At 36.7% G+C, this 21,792-nt stretch overlaps 1 protein-coding gene across 1 annotated transcript; it reads left to right on the top strand.

Moving 5' to 3' along the window:
* Window positions 1–996: 996 nt before the first annotated feature.
* Window positions 997–21,394, top strand: AGGF1 (angiogenic factor with G-patch and FHA domains 1; the record flags this gene model as incomplete). Its single annotated transcript, XM_079548368.1, has 14 exons — window positions 997–1,167; window positions 1,646–1,739; window positions 2,200–2,405; window positions 3,082–3,228; window positions 3,776–3,964; window positions 11,928–12,282; window positions 13,801–13,912; window positions 15,085–15,136; window positions 17,814–17,915; window positions 18,256–18,421; window positions 18,671–18,753; window positions 18,983–19,110; window positions 20,487–20,586; window positions 21,194–21,394. 14 exons carry the CDS (start codon window positions 997–999, stop codon window positions 21,392–21,394), a joined length of 2,106 nt encoding a protein of 701 aa, XP_079404494.1.
* Between the last annotated feature and the right edge of the window lie 398 nt (window positions 21,395–21,792).

The following is a 21,792-nucleotide window of genomic DNA, read 5'->3' on the forward strand; positions in this document are numbered from 1 at the left end:
CGTGTGTGACACCATTTTGTCAGATTGTCCCACAACCGCCATCCGTCACACAGCAACCAAATGTGACAGAATATTGGTGGGAAGGTTCAGCCTATACTGTCATACCACCAACATCTGACTATCGTATTAGAATAGTATGTAACATTATATATACATACATATGTATATACTATATATTATAAATAAACTGCAATTTGCAGATTTAAGGCAGTAGCTTTGAAAGCTATTCATGTAGGTATCATTGCAGTACTTTCAGCCACAGCATTGTCTCAGAAAGATATGACGTTTACTGCATTTAGACTTGAGAAATCTCAGAAGAAAGAAGAAAAAAAAAAAAAAAAAAAAAAGAGGTGCTAGGGTTGCTATAATGACCTTTGCCCCATAAGATGTTATAGATGACACCCTGGGGTACCTTAAGCCCAACAAACCTAACAGTGGACTGACACAAGACAGAAAAGCAGCCTTCTGGACCCAGGGAAGCCGTGTAAGCCCTTTTATGGATTTTGAGCACATACACTGCCCACGCAGTCTCGGAGTCCGTCATCCCGGCTCTCTCCGGCGCTCTCCGGACGCCGCTCAGCAACCCTACGCCTCAGCTTCCCCTTTTGGAGCCGATGTCGCGAGCAATCCGACCGCTCAGCGCCCCTCTGACGGAGCGCAGGCCCCAGCCCGTCGCCTAGCAACCGCAAGCCCACGCCAGGCGCATGCGCATCCCACACCGATACGAGCCTGTGAGGTCACTTCCTGCTTCCCCACTTTACTTCCGGGTTGTGCCGCGTTCCCGCCCGGCGGTCTGGTTCTCGCGCTTCGCGGCGAAACTTTTCCCGCGGCGCCGCTGTCGGGCGAGGTTCCTGAGTTGCGCGCGACCCCGCCGCTGGTGCTCTCGCGCCCGGCCGGGCGCCATGGCCGGGGCCGGCGATCGGGGCCGCGGCCGCTGCTTCGTGTCGCGCGCCGGGTGGCGGCGGCCGGCGGGGGGACGCTGAGGAGCGGGCGGGCATGGCCTCCCCGCCTCACGGCGAGGTGCGGGCTCTGCGGGACCAGGTGGCGGCCCTGGAGGCGGACCTGGCCGCCTGCCGCGGGGAGCTGGAGCGGGCGCAGCGTCGGCTGCGGCGCACCGAGCGCCTCTACCGCGAAGCGCGAGGCGGCAGCGAAGCGCTGCGGCGGCAGGTAGGGCCCGGTGCTCTCCTCTGAAACGAGGGCTGGGGGGGGTGGTGGTAGAGGTCTCTGAGACACAAAAGTGGTTCCGTAGTCTGGGGGGGAAGCGGCGTTAGCGGGAAGAGAGGAGCTTCGTGACGGTGGTGAGGGACGAGCGGAGCGAAGGTCCCACTGATGCTTCTGGAAGTTTGATTGAAGTCACACTCGTTCAGCACAGTGCGGGCGTCTTTGCTTGAAATTCAGCTTGCAGTTCAGTTCCTTAGAAAAAAGCTGAGTTGAGTGTTTTCTTCCAGGAGCATCGCTTTCTTGAGCAGAAGTGTTTTTCGTGGTGGCAGCCATCCGTGCAGAAAGTTACCTCCTGCTAAACAAAGACTGACTGAAGTGGCTGGAAGGCAACTATGTTTTGACTGAGTTATAGACAGTAAAATGGGATAAGTGGTTTTTCCTGGCATGTATCTCTGTGCTCTGTAGCATCCCATTTTTCTTTCAGGTTGAAGAGCTCACTAAGGAAATCCACCGTAGGAAGGAGAAAGACACATCTAGCGTAGAAGTACAAACCGAGGACTATGCGTGGTCACAAACAGGTAGGTGGGGTACTGGGTGTCAATCTAGAGCACTGTTGTGAGCTGACATCTTGGGTTTTTTGCTTTGCTTTTGTTTGTTTTGTATAAAACACATTTCAAGTCCCTATCAGTAGCTGCATTAAAGTTAGTAACCCAGCGTCAGCTTTTAGATTGTTTCCTGTTTATTCAAATGGTATCTTTAAGAACAGGATAAAGTGTAGCATGCACTGTATGTAAATTTGTTCCATGTTACTCTGATATGTAGTAATCTCCAGCATTATACTACTGTTTGTTGTTGTACCAGTTCTTAAAGTATGTTAAAAACAAGACACATTCAGTAAAAGTAGAATAACACATGCAGGCAGGACTTAGTAATGGATTTTTGTTAGACTACTTCTGTGCTTAAATTTTCAGTCTGGAACTGTTTTGTGTGAAGTATTGCTTTGCTGATTTGTATATCTTCAACTTCTTTTGCCTGCAGATTATTACTACTATGAAAATTATTACAATCACACTGATGCTCAGGACTATGCATCTGAGCTACCAGTGCAGCACAATCGTGGGACTGAAGGCACTGAGCATGATTTCACAGAGGAGTCGCAGATGGACACTAATATTCCTTTAACGGTCAATAGCACTGAAGTAGCTGAAGGTGGAGAAGAGGAAAATCTGATGCAAAATTCACAGGTTATAAAACTTTGGGGTTTGATGAATTTTGAAGCCAGAAATCTATTAATATTTAAATTCATTTAAAGGTTCTTCTTTCAGTCTTTATGTCAGTGTGTGGAATGATCTCTTCTGTGGTGATGATGTAATAATGGTAGCAGACTTTCTTATGCTTTGAGTTCTTTGTGTCTTCAATGTAATATTAGACCTAGATTTGCTTGAAAAAGTGTTGACGTTCTAAAACAGATGTACAGTATGGGTTGGAAACACTAAATCTGGCTTTTTTTTGACAGCAGGAAGCATTTAATATAGCCATGGTGAATTTCACTTGGGGTCCCATTATTTTTTTTCTTCCATAACAGGAAGTAGGCAACATACAGGGAGAAGAAAGTTGGTAGGATATTTTTTTCTCTCTTTTTTTAAATTTTTCTTCTTGCCCCTCTGCAGGGGAAACAGAAGATCTGGGGTGAAAATTTGGTTCCATTACAATCAAGAGGAATTTGGCAGTAAATTGCAGATTTTTACCTTCTTGTCTAATAGTCCCTTAAGCAGTGAAGTCAATGGAGCGCTAATATTTTGTTTAAAATACCACACTGTGTAGTGCTGAGGAGCCAAGGAGGTTTGGGGTTTTTTTTTTGTTTTGTTTTGGTTTTCTTGTTGTTAGAAGAAAATTCAGTTTGTTACTTTCTGGTTTTAGGAAGCAGAAGATACATCCGTACCGGAGGGTTCTTTGGCAGAGAGCTTGAGAGCTGCTGCAGAAGCTGCCGTTTCACAGACTGGATTTATATATGATGAAAATACGGGGTTGTATTATGACCACAGCACTGGATTCTACTATAATTCAGTAAGTATAGTTTTCAGAATGCATGGCATTTTTTCTCAACTGCTAATGTTTTTGCAGCAGTTGGCATAAAAAGAGAGCTAGGATCCAAGCTGGCTTTAAGTTCCATGATGGTTGTGTTCTTCAACATGTTTTTCATAGGAGAGTTGTTTGGAGTTCTCGTTTTGGCCTGTGAGGTATATGTGTATATACAAGCATATGTAGATGCAAGTGTAAACAGTAACAAAATATACTGGGACTACTCTGTTGAAAACAGGTTCTATTTGCAGCATTACGTGCAACTCATTTTAAAAACAAATGTCATAGTAAACGAAACTAGTTGTTCTAAGTTTTATTCTACTCTTTGTTACTTTTTATTTAAAGTCTCAAACTGCAACAGTATCATTGTTACCAGGTGTGGATGTGGTCATGTTATCACATAACCAGCAAAGATCAACACTTTAGTTCTCCAGTAGGTTTGAGAGGGGGGTGGAAATGACACAAAAGGTGTGTGTGGCACTTTCTTAGTGCCATCAAAGAAGTGATAATGCTATTTATTTTTTTTATAAAGGAAAATCAACTGTATTATGATCCAGCAACTGGAATTTATTATTACTGTGATGTGGAAAGCGGGCGATACCAGTTTCATTCGCGAGTGGATCTGCAGTCTTATCAGACTCCTGGTTCTCAGCATGCCAAGGACAAGAAAGGGAAAAAGAAGAGAAAAGAACCAGAGTGGTCTACTGCAAATGAGTATAAGGTAACTTCAGAGCTTCTGGGGGGGGGAGGGGGAGGGGGAAGGGGAAACCTGTATTATTTTGGTTTCTTCATTATGAGACTTAGAGGTCCGGGCAGTTGGTGTTTAGAGGGTGTATGCTTGTTTTCTGAAAGAGTTAGATGTTTCTTGAACCATGTAAGACAAGTTGCTGAGGTGTAGCTAGTGTTAAAATTTTCCTAATGAACTGTTAAAGACAGAACTTTTAAACATGGTTTCCCTCACTTTTCAGTGTTACTTCATTAAAATACAGCAGTGTAGATCTTTAAATGTCAGTTTAATGTCAGTGAAGCTCTTTAGCAAACACTCTGAGTTGAAGCTAGGCTACTGTGTGGACTGTTTTTGCATCAAATACAGTGTACCCTCTTAGTAATTTTTGGTCTTTGCTCTTTTTTAATATTCATGTGATGAATCCAAAAATCAAGGAAGGTTTTGAGAACTAAGTGACACACCACTTTTTCTCCGTGGCTGTACTCCACAGCTGATTGCACTGATGTTTTCACTATATCCCTGCTATCATTTGAAACTGATGAAATGTCTGTGAAGTTATGATTACTTTCATGTGTTCTTTCATTAATATTTTTTGATCAATACATTTTCATTGTCCATGGCATATAAATAATCTGAAATCTTCGTAAGTGCTGACTGTAATTAACATCTATTTTAAGTTACATTTTGGAGCTTCATTTCTATTTTCTTCTGATTGCTAAGGAAATCTACCAAATAGTACAGTTAGTAGGTATCTTGGAAAAATGTCTGTTGTCATATGCGTATTAAAACTCCTGAAGCCTTCTCTTAAAGAACACTGTTGCTGATGTTGAATCAAATGTACATGTTGTTATTCTGCAGATTTGTTTTGTTAGGATTTAATTCAATGTGTTATGTTTGGTTTCCAGGGTTTTTAATGCCATTATTGTAACAATTGCATGTTTTCATTAGAGATTCCAGCACAGCTGATTTGTTGAAATCTGCAAGAATCACATAGTATGGAAGCATAACCATTATATAATATCAGGACAGAGCTTAAAATTGTGTTTTCAGAGTTCAGGTTGTCTGAAAGATTGGAAATAGAAACTTACATTGTATGTTAGAGGGATAATGGTAGTTGGTCGATTACAGAATTTGTGTTTATGTTGTGGCTATTGATAACTTCATGTAGACCTTTACAAAAGATTAGGGTAGATGCTTAGCAATGCTGAGTGTAGTGCTTGTTTAGATATAGGGAGATAAAGCAGTTGAAGCTAGTTAGCAGTTTTACCAATGTCTAAGTTCTGGACATGCTGTGAGTAAATACAGAATTGACATTCTGAAACTTTCAAAAGGCATTGTTAATTCAGAACTTTACCATGTATCCAGAAAAGAAGTTGGAGAAATTGTGGGAATTAGCCTTCATCAAATAGTGCAATTAGTAAATCCCTTAAATTTTGTTTTGTGGTGAAATTTTCCAAATGACCTGAATGTACAAATATATTCAAAGTTTTGTGACATACATAACTCTAATGTAGAAAATAACATTGGCTACTTTGTGGGATCCCATCCCCATCTGCTTGTGTCATCCAGCTGTATTGAAAAGAGCTACTTGTCTTTAGCTCACTTAATGTTTAAGATATCTTTTCTGTGAAGTTTGCACAGTCACAAGGTAGGAGGTAAACATCCACTTTTGATGATGAGTTTTATTGATAATGAACTTAGCTTTGTGGAATAATTCAGTTTAACCAACAAGCTAGCAGGAAAATTGTTTAAAATATGTTCTTTTGCACACAGATTTGTGCGTCTCTGAACAAGGAGTTGAAGGTTGTGTCATGGAAACTGGCACTTGCTATTTCATTTATATTTTTTTATGAAAGAATTCAAATTGACAGTTACTCTGCTTTAACTTTGGGGGGAAAGAAAAAAAAGCTTTCCTATCATTCCACTTTTGTGTAAATGCACAATTAGATTTACAAAGCAAAAAGCACTTTATGGTCACATCTAAAGCCTCTGAACATTAACTGATTTCTCGGGCATCTTATTCTTTTTTTTTTTTCTTTTTTTCTTTTTTTTTTTTTTTTTTTTACCCCACAACCATTACAAATAGGAGAATAATTTTTCTTTTTTTTGCCTGGTTTGTGAAGGGCTATCAGTGATAAAGCAATATCAGAGTCTAATTTGGGGAATGTCAGAATACACCTGGATGTTATTATCATTCCCCAGCTAAGATTAGAATGCTTACAAGAAAACGCATGTGGTCTGAAAAAGACAGTGAGCAGTGGATAAAAATAGCTTGAAGTACACAATTACTTGTTAAGCTTGCTTGCTTTCTTTTTCAGTTAGGGGATTAAAAGTAAACAAATATTGATAGATACTCAGTACTATAATTTATATACAAGCAGTAAGGATGTTTTGTAGTTGTACATACAATCACCAGAAATATTTGTATATACATAATATTGGTAGCTATACAGTTTTTACAAAAAATTATTCAAGCCATTTCATCCCCTTTTAATCAAAAAATGACTAAACATCAAGCAGATGATTCCCTGCTTCTGGTAACTGGAAGGAATAGGGTTTTTTGTTGTTGTTGTTATTTTGGTTTTTTTTTTCCTGATTGTTTTTTTTAAGTTGCAATTTTGTTTGTGGCTACTGTGAGGTAGTTAGTGTGCTCACTATCTTACATATGCTGCTTACTTAGAAATAATACATTGGGATGATTAGCACTACATAAATAAAAATTTTTCTCCACAAATATTGCAGTGTTTGTGAAAAAGCAATATAAGTCTAAAGAATAAAATTACTCTGACAGTTAAGAAGATGATCTTGTGTTTTTAAGAAGCCAAATTACCACATAAGAAAATGTTAATGAGACTGTGAAAAATGAATGTACTTGTAATAGCAAAAAAAAAAAAAATAAGGAGAGGGGGAACTTGTGTAAATTAGTGTTTTCTTAGAAGTGTTCTTAATTTATTACGAGCTTTCTGCAGAGATTGTTTTAGGTCGAACTTCTTTATTATGAATAGTTTTCTTTCAAGTTTGCTGCCCATATGCTTGCTTTTAATAGACAATCAGGTGTTGTGTTTGACAAAACATAGAACTTAATATAGACAGCTTGCTTCTTGAAATTATAAGACTTTAGTTTTTTTTTCTTTCTGATGGGCCAAGAAACTTGATCAAGAATTACCATAACTGCTTTCTGCACAAAAAGTCTTTAAACAAATTTTGATAAGTTTAAAAACCACTAAAAAAAAAATCAACAGCAAAAAATCCTCCCAGGGTAGCATGGATGATATAATCTCTGATTCACTATCTAGATCCACATTTTCATACTAGTTGGAGAATAGGAATTATGCTACAGTCATCATGTAGTTTTGTTTGCTGGATTAGGGTTTTGAGTGACGCATAGGAAAACTTAGGTGCTGTCAATAGACTCTGACCTATGACTTTTTTCCATAAATAATTTTTACAGTTTATTCTTGACTACTGTCTGCTGGATTTTATTTCAGTATGGTGCTCAAAATTAACTTCCATTGTATTCTTTACTACTATAGATCTGTCCTAATTACTGCAAGAGACAAGGCTTTCATAGTACTATTTCCCATATGACTCTTGAAACAGTGGTTTTTATTTTTATCACATGTAGTTTACTTTTTGCTGATATTCATCCCATCTTTAGGTACGTCAGTTGACAGAAACCATGGCTAGTCTGAAGATTTCTTCTTTTGGATTGGCAGCTTCTGGTAAAGGTAGAGTTGAGACACCAAACACATTAGTCTGGATGTTTACCTTTAACCTTGGTTTATATATTAAGAGGAAAAAGTATCTACTAGTTGATGTTTAGATACCTATTTCCCAAAAGAAATCACTCTTTTTTTTTTTTTTAATTATTTATTTGATCAACATCAGTTTATCTAAAAAGTAAACAAAAAAAAGTAAATTGAAACGCCGTATAAGTAAAACATCTGAAGAAAACTTTGATGGTACTATGAATATTTGGGGAAAACACCTGTTTAGTATCACTATTTTTACATGGGATGTCCTGACTAATTGCACTACACATTCTTTAGGTAAGGCAAGTGTGTGCTTTCAGTGTTTCATAGCTTCCCACAAATGTACAAGATGACTTCATAACGTAGGAAGAGCTTTACTCCCTTTATGGCTTTTAGTTGGATTTTTGTACTGGAACTTTTGCGTATTGCGTAGAGTCAAAGACGGTAATTGGAGTACTTGTGAAATGGTGTATTAGCAAGTGAAAGCTTAGTCATCTGAGTGAAAGAGTTGTTGGGAAATGATTCTTAAAATTATTCCATGTATACACAAGATAAGTTAAGTTCTAATTTGTAGGTATACTGAAGAGTTGCATGAGCATATATGTACCTCAGGTGTAATATAAAAAAACATGAAGTTCCTTGGAAAGAGCAAATTGTCTTCCTCTGTCACAAAAAAACTGTAGTTAAATGTTTTAAATATTTTGAATATGCAATTGAAAACACCTTATTATTCATGTATGTAAGACGATACTTTGGTCTTTGTATGTGTAGTTTGTGACCCGTTCTTTAGAAAGCAAAACCATCAGTTCCTTTCATAGGATACATGAAAACGATTTGCTGATTCTAAACTACTTCACTTGTATTTTTCTCTATCTTTTTGTCAGAAATACAGAAATAAGAACCACATTAACCCAGTAGTTAAGAAATAGTTTATTATGCATTAGCTTCATCCCATGTCTCAACTTGACTATTAGGCTGACAGAGGAAAAGCTAGGCACCATGTAGTGATACTGCTTTTAAAAGCTGAATGGTATAGAGGCAGTCTCTGTTCAACCTGTGATCAGTTTAGTGACTGTTTGGATAAGGCTAAAAGACTAAGACTGTTTAGGCAAGGTGAAAATTAAAAAAAGAATATGCCTCGATTCAGGATGTAACTACTATTAATAATAAGCATGTATTTTCATCCTTGTTATGTATCATAAATTTATCAAGATAAGTTAAATATCTTGTTATTGAGAAATGGAGTGCACTGCTGGTATTTCAGTCATTCAAGATGAAGCTTACTGAATATTCTTTTTACTGTTGGTTCTGCTTGGTTTTTTAAAAGCAGTGGCTGTATGGAAACTATATTAGCTATTTGCAGAGTTGCGCATTCATATGTGCTGCGTATTTTCTGTTTTATTTCTAGTGGTCATATATCACAAAAGAATTTCTTCAGAAGGAGACACTACCAAATACTTTCAGCAGTCCCAGGCTTAATGTTTAGATATGATCAAAGTGTGAATTTTGATGCATACATGTGAAATAATTAAAGAGTTAAAAATCCACAGTCTTTGGGAATGCAATTTGAAGATCCTCAAGTTTGTACAAGAATTTCTAAACTTTCTTATAGCTAAAATATTTCAGGGTCTCAAAGGAAAGTTGAAGGCAAATCTTAAGACACACTGACTATGCATTATAATAGCTTTGTTTTTTAAATGCCTTTTATTATCTCCTGGCACAATTTTCCTTATAGGCTTTCCAGAGAAACAGGTTTGACTAATAATGTCTGTTGATTTTTCTGAGTCCAGGGTCTGTCAGTTGCTATTAAATCCCGCATTAAATGCTTCCACCTTTTGCTTGATGTTACTTGTTAGGTAACCATTCACTTCACGTGTCAGTTCAGTGTTTTTCTTCGTTGTCCTCTTGCTGTTGACATGCTTAAAAAAAAAAAAAACAACTTTTTTTGTGCTGTCTGATGCCACAATGGCCAGTGTTAAGTTGAGCTTTTGCTTTTGTTGTGGTCTTTTCCCGCATGCGTGAACTACAGCTTTGTATTCTTTCTGTGAAGTCAGATCTTGCTTCCAGAGGTCATGCACTTTAGGGTTTTTTTGCCTTAGTTCCAGGAGAAATTCACTGTTCATCCAGGCTGTCTTCTGCCCTGCTTGCTTGACTTGTGGCACAGGGGGATAACCTGTCCCTGGGATTTTAAAAGGTGGTTCTTGACAAGTGACCAGCTCTTGTGGATTGACTAAACCCTCAAGAATGGATTCTCTGGAGGACACTGCTGACTAACTCTCTGAGAAATTCAGTCTGCTCTTTCAAAGTCCAGGGTGGCAACTCTGACCTTTTTTCTCCTGATAATAAAAGATTTTGAACTATTTCATTATTGGCTGTGGCCAAGACAGCCACCTGTTGTCACCTGTCCCACAAAGCATTCCCTATTCTCAAACAACAGGTCTGTGAGAGCGCCTTTCCTAGTTGGCTTAATGCTCATAACAGGAAGTTATCTTCAACATGCTCTAGGAATTTCCCAGACATGCTTGTTATGACAGTATAATATTCCCATTTTATGTCTGGGAAAGGACCAAAGTTTCCATTTCATCCCATTTTGTTCCTCGTACAGCTTGCATTGGGATACAAGCTTTACAGATGCTTCTTTCTAGACTCCCTGGAGCAGTGTAGGTGGCTTGTCACCTTCAGATGGTGCTGTACCATTGCTGGGCTTAATCTCAGTGCTCTTAATAGTATTCCCCTCCCTTGTCTAATGCTGGTGTAAAGTCTTCCTGGTCAGTTCTTCCTAGTCAGTCTTGCCAGATTTGGGGCTGTTACAGACAGTGAAAGCCCACAATGTGGATGAACTGTGCAACGCTTATTTTTGGCCAGATTACTGTATCATTGATAATCAACAACGCAGGCAGTGGCTTCCTAGTTACAGTTCTTAGGGGTTTCAGGGAGGAGGGCAAATGCAGACTGGCATTCTTTAACGTAAAATGTGGGGTCATTTAATATTTGTTGTCTTACTGAATGTGTTTCAAAAGTGTACGTTAAAAGCCCTAAGCAATAGCTTGACTACTGGGCTGAGAGGAATTCATCGTTTCGACTTGTAACTGCATCACTAGTAAGTTTTATAATAATAGTAATAATAGCCAATTTCATATTCTATCTCAGTAAAGTGCTTTAATTTCCGTGGTATTAACATACACATTATTCCTCGTATCTTGAAATATTAAATACACAGAAACTTCCTGAAAATGTCAACTTTTTTTTTAACTTTACCTGTGTTGCAAGTCTTTGTATGCTTCAGTGCAACTGAATGCTTTAATTCCCAATCTAAAAAGGCAAATATTTATGCAACGATATCTGATACGATTTCTCTGTCCTGTCTTTCTCTGTTGAAGAAAGAAATCACCTTTTTTTTTTTTTTTTTTTTTTTTTTTTTTTTAAGATGATCATCCAGGTTATCAAATTTAGAATTGCATTTTCAAGGTACTTTGACAAAACTGATGTAAAACTGATGTAGATTTTTCAGTTAAATAATGTTGGTCTTTTTTTCTGCTCATGAAATTAAGTGGTGATGTAAAAATCTGTAATAATGTGTCTGCCATACTGTGGAGATATCTGTTGCAGTCAAAAACAGATTCTCAGTAGGACCTGTTCCACAAAGCACAAATTAGACTTAGAAGCCCTTCACAGGTTTTTGTTTAAGTTACAGTTTTGAAAGGAGAGAGAGCAGATCATTAGGCAAAGAAGAGTGAGCATTTCTGATTTGTGGAATCATTCTGGGGGAGGAGGAGAACAAGAAGAGAAAAAACGGGTGGAAATTACACTAAAGATTAAAGAAGCTTAAAACAAGTTGCAAGAATTGTGTTAGGGACAGAAAAATCATAAAAACAAAAATGGAAATTAGTCAATGATGTTTGTAAGTTTGAGAGTAAGAGCAAGGATTGTAACTTTTTTTTTTTTGTAAGAAAAGCCAAAAGAGTTAAGTTGAGATTGGAAAAGGAGTGTAGTCCCACTAATCAAGTAGAAGATGGTCTTAGTTATATCCAGTAGGACATGAAATGTGCAGAACTTTCTTGAAATATAAGCATTTTTTAATAGTTTTAAAATAATTGCTAATGAAAAATTTGATTCCAGGCTGATAGTGGACTGGTAGTGGACTTAGACTCAATCTGTAAAGAATACAACTTTCCTCAAGTGTGATTTCTGTAACTCTTCTCCAGGATATGGACACAGAAGAGCAGAAATCATCTAACAATTTGAATTGCTTTTCCACTACTGAGCAAGTTAGTTCTACTGAAGAAGAAGAGTCTCCTAATGCAAGAAAGAAGACAAAAATGGACACAAAAATACGAAACAGTCTAAGAGCCAAAGAATCAATTTCTACAGACAGTATGAATTCTCATTCACACAAAAGTACCCCAGATACTGCAGCATATACAGATGACAGTAGAAAAGTAGACACAGAAAGTGAGCCTGAAGAAGGTGAAATTACAGATTCTGAACGTGAACCTTATAGCAGTACAGATGAAGTAACAAGTGAAGAAACCAATGAATCAGAAGATTCAGAAAATGAAGGTGAATTATTATACCTTTGTTGTATGATATTACTCTATTTTTCCAAGTTCCCATTAAGAAAAAAAAAAAAAGTGAAGCAGTTTGGATAATAATAGATAAATAAAAGCATCTAACTTGAGATACTTTGGGGTAAAAAGCATTATATGTTACCAGTGTTTCGTTATTTTCATTTACAGTGTAGGTGGAACTAATTAGTGGTGTTTTTGTAAAAGCTGTTAGAGCTGTAACTTCCTGGGCATATGTGAAAACCTCACCAGTGGAATAAATTTGTTTACATTAGGGTAGTGACGAGAATAGGAAGTCTGTTGCTAAAATTAAAGATTCTAGCACAGACCTCGCAGTAATTCTGCACTAGTTTTTCAATTAATGTACAGTATTTTATAGAATCATCTAGGGTGGAAAAGTTCATCAGCTTGACCTATCCAGTCCCATCACTAAATCATGTATTCCTAATGCTGTTCATAAACAATTAAATGTAATTCAGTGAGAGATGATATCTGCTGTGGTGAAAAGGAGTACTCGGTAGTATTTGAAATCTTTTGTGTATATTCTTTTGGCAATATATAAGAAATAGGTGTACAGAGAAAAACATGTATGTTCTTTTGCATTAAATAGTGTTAGGGTCTTGGGACCTCAAGAACTGAATAGTGTTTTCTGATGGTGAGAGTGAGGGAAGATATGGAAAGATTAATACAAATAACTGGTATGTGCAAATGATAGTGGAAGTCATAAGAAGTCTGTACTGCAACCTGAGCCCTGCTCTGAGTTCTAACAGTCAAGTTTGTTTCTTCTGCTACTCCAGTTCTGATTGATTAGTGTGATTCAGAATGTCTGAATGCTGCAAAAAAAGCTTGCTTTCTCTTACTGATTTTCTAAAAATCCACTGGAGTGCAAAAATACTTAAAAATGAAGGTGATAATCTCTTCTCATAACTTTTTATCTACTGTCTTCCCCTCTTGCCAATGTGTTCCTATCTGAGACCATTGGAAACTGTCACTGCAAGTATACGTCCAAGAGCAGAATTCACACAACGTTTGAAATACTAATTAACAGACAGTAAGGAAAAGAGAATGTGCATCTGTGGGCTCATGTTATCTGAACTTATGCTTAAAGATACTAAGAGTAAAATAAATAAATAAATTGATAGAAATTATCTAATATAAAGTTTTATTTCCATGAGATTTGTGATGTGGCCTGAAGAGTATTTGGTCAGTCACTCTAGTTTTGACAAATGGGTGATGCTAGTAAATTCTGTTTTTCTTTGTATCCTATGGCTGTACGTAAACATTATGGACGTGCAAAGGATAATTATTTTTGGATTGAAAATTTAATGTGGAGGCACAAAAGTTTAAAACAGTACTCTAATCAAAGTTTTCTCTCAGATGTACTTATACTTTTTTTTTCTGAAAGTTCATAGGGTTGTGCCATAAAATTGCAGAGTGTATATGGGTTACTGTCAGAAAACTGTTGAGTACAGGAGTAAAATTGTTGGTAACTATTTTTTCTTCATTATTGTAGATGAAGAAAAGATTTGGCCTCCTTGTATCAGAGTCATTGTAATAAGGTCACCAGTTCTACAGACCGGGTCACTTTATATTATCACAGCTGTGAAACCTGCTACAATTGGAAGGTAAAACTGAGTGAAATTTGTTACTTATATCTGAAGCCTGTACTATCTTTCAGGACAGCATAAGCCACTGGGGATTGTTTGTCCCCACTGTTCCTGCTTGTCCTGCTAGCCTTCAGTAGTTAGAGGTTTACTGTCTTAAGGTTAGCCCGCAGTAAGAAACTTCAGCTGTGTCACATAATGTTGTATTTGCTATGATAACAGCATATGTATTTTATGAAGTTCAGAAGTAATGGTAACTTGGTATTTTGACTAAGTCCAAATAGCAGCTTAGCTAGAAGTTAAGAAAAAAAAGTACACTCTATTTCTGTGTCACTAAGATAACTCCTTCAATAATTCAGAGTCATAAGGAAGCACAACTCGGGCTTCTCATTTGAATTCCAGTAGGGTTGATTCTCCATTTTGAAATAATATGCTGCATTGTTTGCTAACCTGCATGTATTCTTTAAGTTCTGATATTTAATACAAAATCAGGTTTCATCATAGTGATGATGAAATTAATGATGAGTTAATGCTTTCTTCAGTGCCTACTAAAATCTTCACTCATTTTTAACTGCTTTTACCTGATGCTGATTCGTATTTTGATTTGCTCCTATATCTGGAAGTTCCTAGGCACATTTATGTGAAATTCAACCGTTGAAAATGCTTTGGTTTCCATATAGTTCCTTTAGTAGCTGTATTGTTTCTTCGTCCTCTAGTTTAAGAATTGACATGTAAACCCGTTCATGTTTCTTCCCAGTATCTTTGAACAAAAAATCTGTATTTTTAATAATTTGTAATAATTTATATGTATTGCTTTTATAACTTGTCTAATTCTATGAAGAAGTCAGCTTCAGTCTAGAAGACTGATGAACTTGAGGATGCAGTGTTCAGACTGGTATCCACAGGTCTTGAATGAAATGAGAAGTTCATATAGAAGTGTCAAGTTCATAGATTAAAAACAATAACGTATAGCATTATCATATATTAGTGTGTAGTTTACAAAAGGCTGAAAGCAAATGAAGTAAGGCCATACATTGTGTGTACTGTAAGATAGTACTTCTGTATCTGTAAAGCTTGCAGATAGTGCAGAAGAAAAGCATGGTATTAAGGTTCAGTTGAAATGCACCTTTTGTAAGCTATTATTTGAGCTATTTCTGTCTTGTTACAATTTATGTGTTAACTTAATTTTTCAGAGAAAAAGATGTTGGCCATACACTTCAAATTCCTGAAGTTGGAGTCAGTAAGGTAACTCTTGTTTTTCTCTGCTAATACGTATATTTACATCTGGATAAAGCTTTTGTCTTAGCTTTTCGTTTTGCCAAATCATGAGGGCTTCTTTAGCAATGAAGTTAAGAAAAAAGCTTACGGTGTTTTGCTCTGTGGAAATATAATGTAAACAGCAGTGTGATTTCGTATTCTAGAAAAGCAAAGACTTTTTTGTTGTTTTGTGTTTTTTTAATTTAATTGGAGTTTTAGTAATGCACAGTTAATTATATTTTGAATCCTGAATGTATTAGTAATCGAACTTCAGGAAAATGGGTGATTGTGTTAGATATTGATTGTATAGTAAAATATTGCTAGTTGGAACTAGGTGTAGAAAAAATCCAATCCTTACAGCTGAGCTTAGAGAAACAGGTTGTATTTTATTTTTAAGGATATTGTGAGAATGTATAAGTGATATACAGAGTGTTTGAAAATATAACGATTTTTTTGAAATGACATTGTCATAGAATATTATTTGTACTTAAGAAGGTTTAAAAATAAATTATTTGCTTGAGTTTGCTAACTACTGCAACACAGACCATAAATATAGCTCTCTTAATTCCACATAAGTTTATAGATCTGTAATCTAAATAAAAAAGTCGGTAAAACACTTATAAATGCCTGTATCTTAAATAAGCTTTACTATGTCTGTTTCAGATGACAGTTCTAATGAATAAGAAGTGTAACATTTTATACTGCAACTTTCTTAGAGATGATCTTTTCCTGCTATTAATGACATTTTCTGGCTTGTATTTGAAACTAGATTATAAAACAGCCAGAGTTTTTATATTTTCTCTCTTGCTTCTTAGCATAGCTAACAATATTTAGCAGTATTTTGTGGATACTGAAGTTGCTCTGAAATACTTCTCATTAAAATAACAGTGTGCAAGAGTTACTTCAGTTTGCAAATGAAGGGGCACAGACATGAAGATAAATGACGTATCTCTAGAAAGTACCATTTTATCTATTTAACTACTACATTACTACTCATAATTGATAGCTGTGGCACTAATTTTTCTTAAATGTAAAGTGAGATTGAAATAAATGACTCCCTGCAGATTTAGCATCTTTAGAAGTACTTTTGGTTCACACTACTCAGTAAAACAGAGATAGAACTAAAAACACTAAGCAGATTATCTAGTTGATATTTCCACTATTCATATATAAACCAAATAGTATAAATTTGCAACATGCTGTTTTAACAGCATTAATGCTGTTTTTTTGAATACAGCAATTGCTCTGGCAAAGTAGCACCTGCAATTAGGTAAGAAGGGTTTTGGTTTTAAATGAGCACTTTCTTCACAGGTTGATTTGTTTTTTCATTACTATAGCAAAAGAGATCTTTGTCAAATTTGAAATTAACTTGTATAGATTCCCTGATTTTATTGGGAGTCTTGGTAGATTGTAGAAGATATTTTAGTTTGCTTAGTGGCCATTTTTGAAGGTAATGTATTTGTTCGGAAATTGGTTCCTGTGTTTTCAGGAAGACTGAGTTTTGTTTTCTCTATTCTGTCACATGGGACCAATATCCATATAGAATTGCAATAGATCTTTTTAAAAATTGGTTTGTTAGACTTTCATAGTCTACCTATAAATGACCTAAAATTCTACCCTGACCATCTACCCTGACCATTTACTGCGTCCAGTTCTGGGCTCCCCAGTACAAAAAAGACAGGGATCTCTTGGAAAGAGTCCAGCGGAGGGCCACAAAGATGGTGAAGGGCCTGGAGCATCTCCCCTATGAGGAAAGGCTGAGTGAACTGGGTCTGTTCAGCCTTGAGAAAAGGAGACTGAGAGGGGACCTGATCCAGGTCTATAAATATCTGAGGTGTGGGGGGCAGAGTGGCGAGGCCGGACTCTTTTCAGTGGTGAGTGGAGACAGGACAAGGGGAAACGGCTGGAAACTGCAGCACAGGAAGTTCTGCACAAATGTGCGCAAGAACTTCTTTACAGTGAGGTGACGGAGCACTGGAACAGGCTGCCCAGGGAGGTGGGGGATTCTCCTTCTCTGGAGATGTTCAAGACCTGCCTGGATGCCGACCTGTGCGACCTGCTGTAGGGAACCTGCTTTGGCAGGGGGGTTGGACTCGATGATCTCTGGAGGTCCCTTCCAACCCCTACGATTCTGTGATTCTGTGATTAAGGTGCAAGTGAAAGTGAATTCCATGAAATTTATGCAAACGTGGCACTTTCAGCTATTTCAAATGTGAAAGTAATCTGAGCCCTGTAAACTGAGTTCAGATCTTTTAATTATATTTCTGTCTTCTTGATGTCTTCCAGAAAGAGCAAAATTAAGAGTGCTAAAACATCCCTTACAAGGAAGATATACCATTTATTCATAGGAATAAATAGAAATTGTTCATTACTGTATCTTTCAATCCTTTAAGTGAAGCATACTTTCTGTCTAGGAAGTACATGCTTTTTCAGTATTGAGACAGTTTGTGGTCCAATCAGATTATTAATAGAACATGTTAGCTTGTGATGTTATCACCCATTAATATACATTTCAAAGTGCTTAGAATGTTTTGTTAACTTTGAGTACCAAACTCACACAGCTAAGAGGTTCCCAAATACATTCTGAAATTTTTCAATAAAATAGCATTTAAATTGTCAAGAATTTGCTTAATGAGAACACTTCAATTACTCTTCTATTTATCAGTTCCATGCAGAAGTATATTTTGACCATGATTTGCAAAATTATGTTCTTGTGGATCAAGGCAGTCAGAATGGAACAGTTGTTAATGGAAATCAGATTTTACAGGTGAGTATTTGCTGCTACAGTGCTGTATACATTGCAGAAAACTAATCATGCAGTTATGTTAAACATGTCATGGCAAATTGCTAACAATACTGTCGTTCCTTGATTTCCTTCAGGATTTAGGATCATTCTTTATATTTTATGTTTGCTTTGTATTAGGAATTAGGAAATCTCTACTGCTGCTAGAATTGCTAGAGTGAAATACCCAATGTATTTTAAATGTTTACCCACATTTGTTATTTCAGACTTTAGCAGTAAATTATGAGCAGTATTCATGTAATAGCACTGGTGCCCTGAATGAGTAACTAATAACTATGGCTGCCAAAACTTTCTTTTGCTGTAGCCTAAAACGAAATGTGATCCGTACATCTTGGAGCATGGTGATGAAGTGAAGATTGGTGAAACTGTGCTTTCTTTTCACATACATCCTGGCAGTGACACTTGTGATGGATGTGAACCAGGTCAAGTCAGAGCGCATCTTCGTCTGGATAAGAAAAAAGAATCTTCTGGTTAGTCATGTTATCTGAATATGGTGGTTTTTAAAATATTGTTATTGATCCTTATCTTATAAATAATAATTAAAAAAATATTGCAGAGTTCTGTTACGATTTTCTTCTCAATTGAGAATAGTTCTGCAATATATGATAATGTGAGTTCTTTTTGGCATGTGTGTAATAATCTTGGAATAAGATTTTGTCTTATGTTGGCAAAGAGTTATAATATTAATTAGAAATTGAATCCTATGTTCTTCCTTTTAGTTTGCCCAGCACTTAGTAAAGAAGAGAGAGAGTTAGTCAGAAGAAAAGCATTAAAACAAATACGGGTAAAATATGGTTTACAGGTGAGTTTACAGAAAATTAAATGTTTGAGATCTACATCTACTCCATGATTCCTGTTTTAAGCCATAAATTTCATTGAATAAAGAAAGCTTTCAGAGTCCTGAATCTGATGGTTTAACTCAAGCACGTTATTTGTACACTAAATCATTATTTACAGACTTCTGAAGATAGAGCAGTGAGGTCATCAGAAATAAAGAATCTAAATATTCTGTCTTTAATCTGTTTGCAAAGAACACAGAGTATGAAGACAACAAAGCAGTGAAGAATCCAAAGTACAAAGATAGAGCTGGAAAACGCAGAGAGACCATTGGAAGTGAAGGAACTTTCCAGAGAGGAGATACTCCAGCTTCTGTACATATGTAAGTTTGTTTGGATGTAAAAAAAAAAAAAAAAAAAAAGAATCTTCACAGTCCTCTAATGAATTGTACAGAACTACAGCAAATATCAGTATATCAGTTACTTATTAAGATACAGTTTGTCAGCTTATGAATCACCTGTATACAGTATGTCAGGAGAATGAGAAGACAGCTATTCTCACTTCCTAGTTCATATACTAATGTTACTATATACTCTTGCTTTTCCTTATGGAATTCAGGTTGGCTGTTATGATGGCTAAATTGCTGTCTAATCTCAAAAGATACGGAAATCAGCCACTGCACTACTGACACCTCTGATGCTTTGAATAGCCTCTGTGTTTTGTCTCATCCCAGTAATGGCACATATGCAAGTTTTTCACCTGCATAATTTCTTTCAACTGTCAATATCCAGCCTTTCATAGTGTATGCATATTTTTACCTCTAAAATTAGACTTATTTTAATCTTCCTTTTAAATTATTCCTTTGCTTCTCCACTTGCTATTTTGCTTTAAAGAAGCACGATCTTGTAGGTGCTTGTAACTTAGTAAAAGGAAATGTGAGACAGTGAAATGTGTGTTTGAATGATTTGGTGGGAAGTAATGATCTTGCCTTCTCAATTAGTGCAGTTGATTCCCATCCACCTGTGCTATATCTTGTAGGTCCTGAAGTCAGCAAATAGAATGTGTTTTAAGAAAGTTGGCATTGACTAGAGTCTTGGAATAGCTTTAATATATTAATGAGAAAAGAAGCATAGAATCATGGAGGTTGGAGAAGACTTTCAAGATGATGAAGTCCAACCCTCAGCCAGACCTACCAAGTCCCTTAATTAAACTATGTCTCTTAGTGCCAGGTCTGCACATCTTTTAAATGCCTCCGAGAACGAGGACTCCACCACTCAGCTGGGCAGCCTCTTACAGTGCTTAACAACCGTCTCTGAAGAAATTCTTAGTTTCCAATCTAAACCTCCTGTAGTGCAACTTGAGACTGTTTCCTTGCTTCCAATCACTTTTCACCTGAGAAAAGAGTGACATCCTCTGCAGTCTTTTAGATATTTGTGGACAGCAGTTGAGATCTCCTTCTGGCATCCAGACTGAACAACCTCCTCCCATTCTCTTCATAATTTTTGTTTTCAAGGCCATCCTATTGCTCTTTTCCACACACTTTTGAGCAAATGGCTATCCTTCTTGTGGAGAGACACCCAAAATTGAGCTCAAGAACTAGCGAAGAAGGCAGTAGGGCCTTCTGGGTAGTTCTTGATAGAAGAGTGTTTGGGCCCTGGTTTCTAGAGTTACATATGTATGAACATTTCTGTCCTTCAGTATTTGAATAGAGAGCATATACTTTGACTCTTGCTTATCAGTCTTAAACTTTCTTTAAAGTGAAATCAGCGACAGCAACAAAGGACACAAAATGTTGGAGAAGATGGGATGGAAAAAAGGGGAAGGCTTGGGCAAGGATGGCAGTGGTATGAAGGACCCAGTAAGTTCTCTGGTTTTTGCTTAGACTACAAAGAAATAGAAATGCATTTGCAGTGGAAAATGTCTAATTATAAGCCATGATTCACTTTAAACATTTCAGAAGCTCATGGGAGGGAATAATCTCAGTAGGACTAACCTCAGATCAATTTTACTTTTATCAGTGAAGTATTCTGAGTTTTTTCAATGGTTTTATCACCTCAGTAGAAAATGACAGTAATATTGTTATTTGTAATATTGTTGTAATGTTGTTAGGAAACTGAACAGGATTGAGAGATATTGGATTAATGATCTCCAATTTGAGTGCAAAGCATGGAGGAAAATTGAAATTTATATAAATAATGTGAATTCAAGATTGGTAGAATTCTTCATCTTTGAAAGTTACGAAGCACAAAACTCAAACTAGAGAGTGAGCCAATGAGAGGAAAAACTGGCTAAAGCCACAGATATTTAGATTTGATTTGGCACTTTCGATTTAGATGTTCGTGCATGGTCTTGGTAAATCAGAACTGTAACAGAATTGCCAGGAGGGGAAAGATTTGTATTATGAACTAGGACTTCAAGTATGTAGAATACCTAATATTTATGACGATCTTTAATGTATTTGACAGATCCACCTTCAGTTACATAAGATGCATGCAGGTTTGGGTACAAGTAGACCAACCTCAATTGAAGATATTCAGATCGTCCCAAGCAAGAATAAGAAGAACTGGGATAAAGCAAGAGAACGATTTGCTGAAAACTTTCAGGAACCTAAATCACAAAAAGATACACCTAAGAGTACACCTTGGGTTAGGGGGACTGCAGAGTAAAGTATCTGGTTCCACACCAGGGTGGGTAATATCTGTGTGTAAATAGTTGGGAGAGAATTTATTTTTATTCTCTTTTTTTTTTTGCTAAAGCAGAGTTTTGGTGATATGTAAAATACAGTTGTGAAAAAAATATGCAAGATTAACTTGAGTATGTTAATTGGTTTTCTGTAGTCTTCATGCTTTTATAAAAACACATTTTTAATAAATGAATGAAACATAGGGGATATTCAACCTTAAGTACTTGAAGATGAATCTTATCATGAGCAGGAAGTTTCTTCAGTTCTGTTTTTACCACAAATGTTCATGGAAGGTCAAAGCATCTGTTAAATTTAAATACAATGCTTTTAACTTTTGAATAGTGTTTTAAAAGGAAGCTGAAACAAACACTCCTTCACCTC

The sequence above is a fragment of the Tetrao urogallus genome (genome assembly GCF_951394365.1).
Source record: "Tetrao urogallus genome assembly, chromosome: Z".
NCBI classification, from domain to species: Eukaryota; Metazoa; Chordata; class Aves; order Galliformes; family Phasianidae; genus Tetrao; species Tetrao urogallus.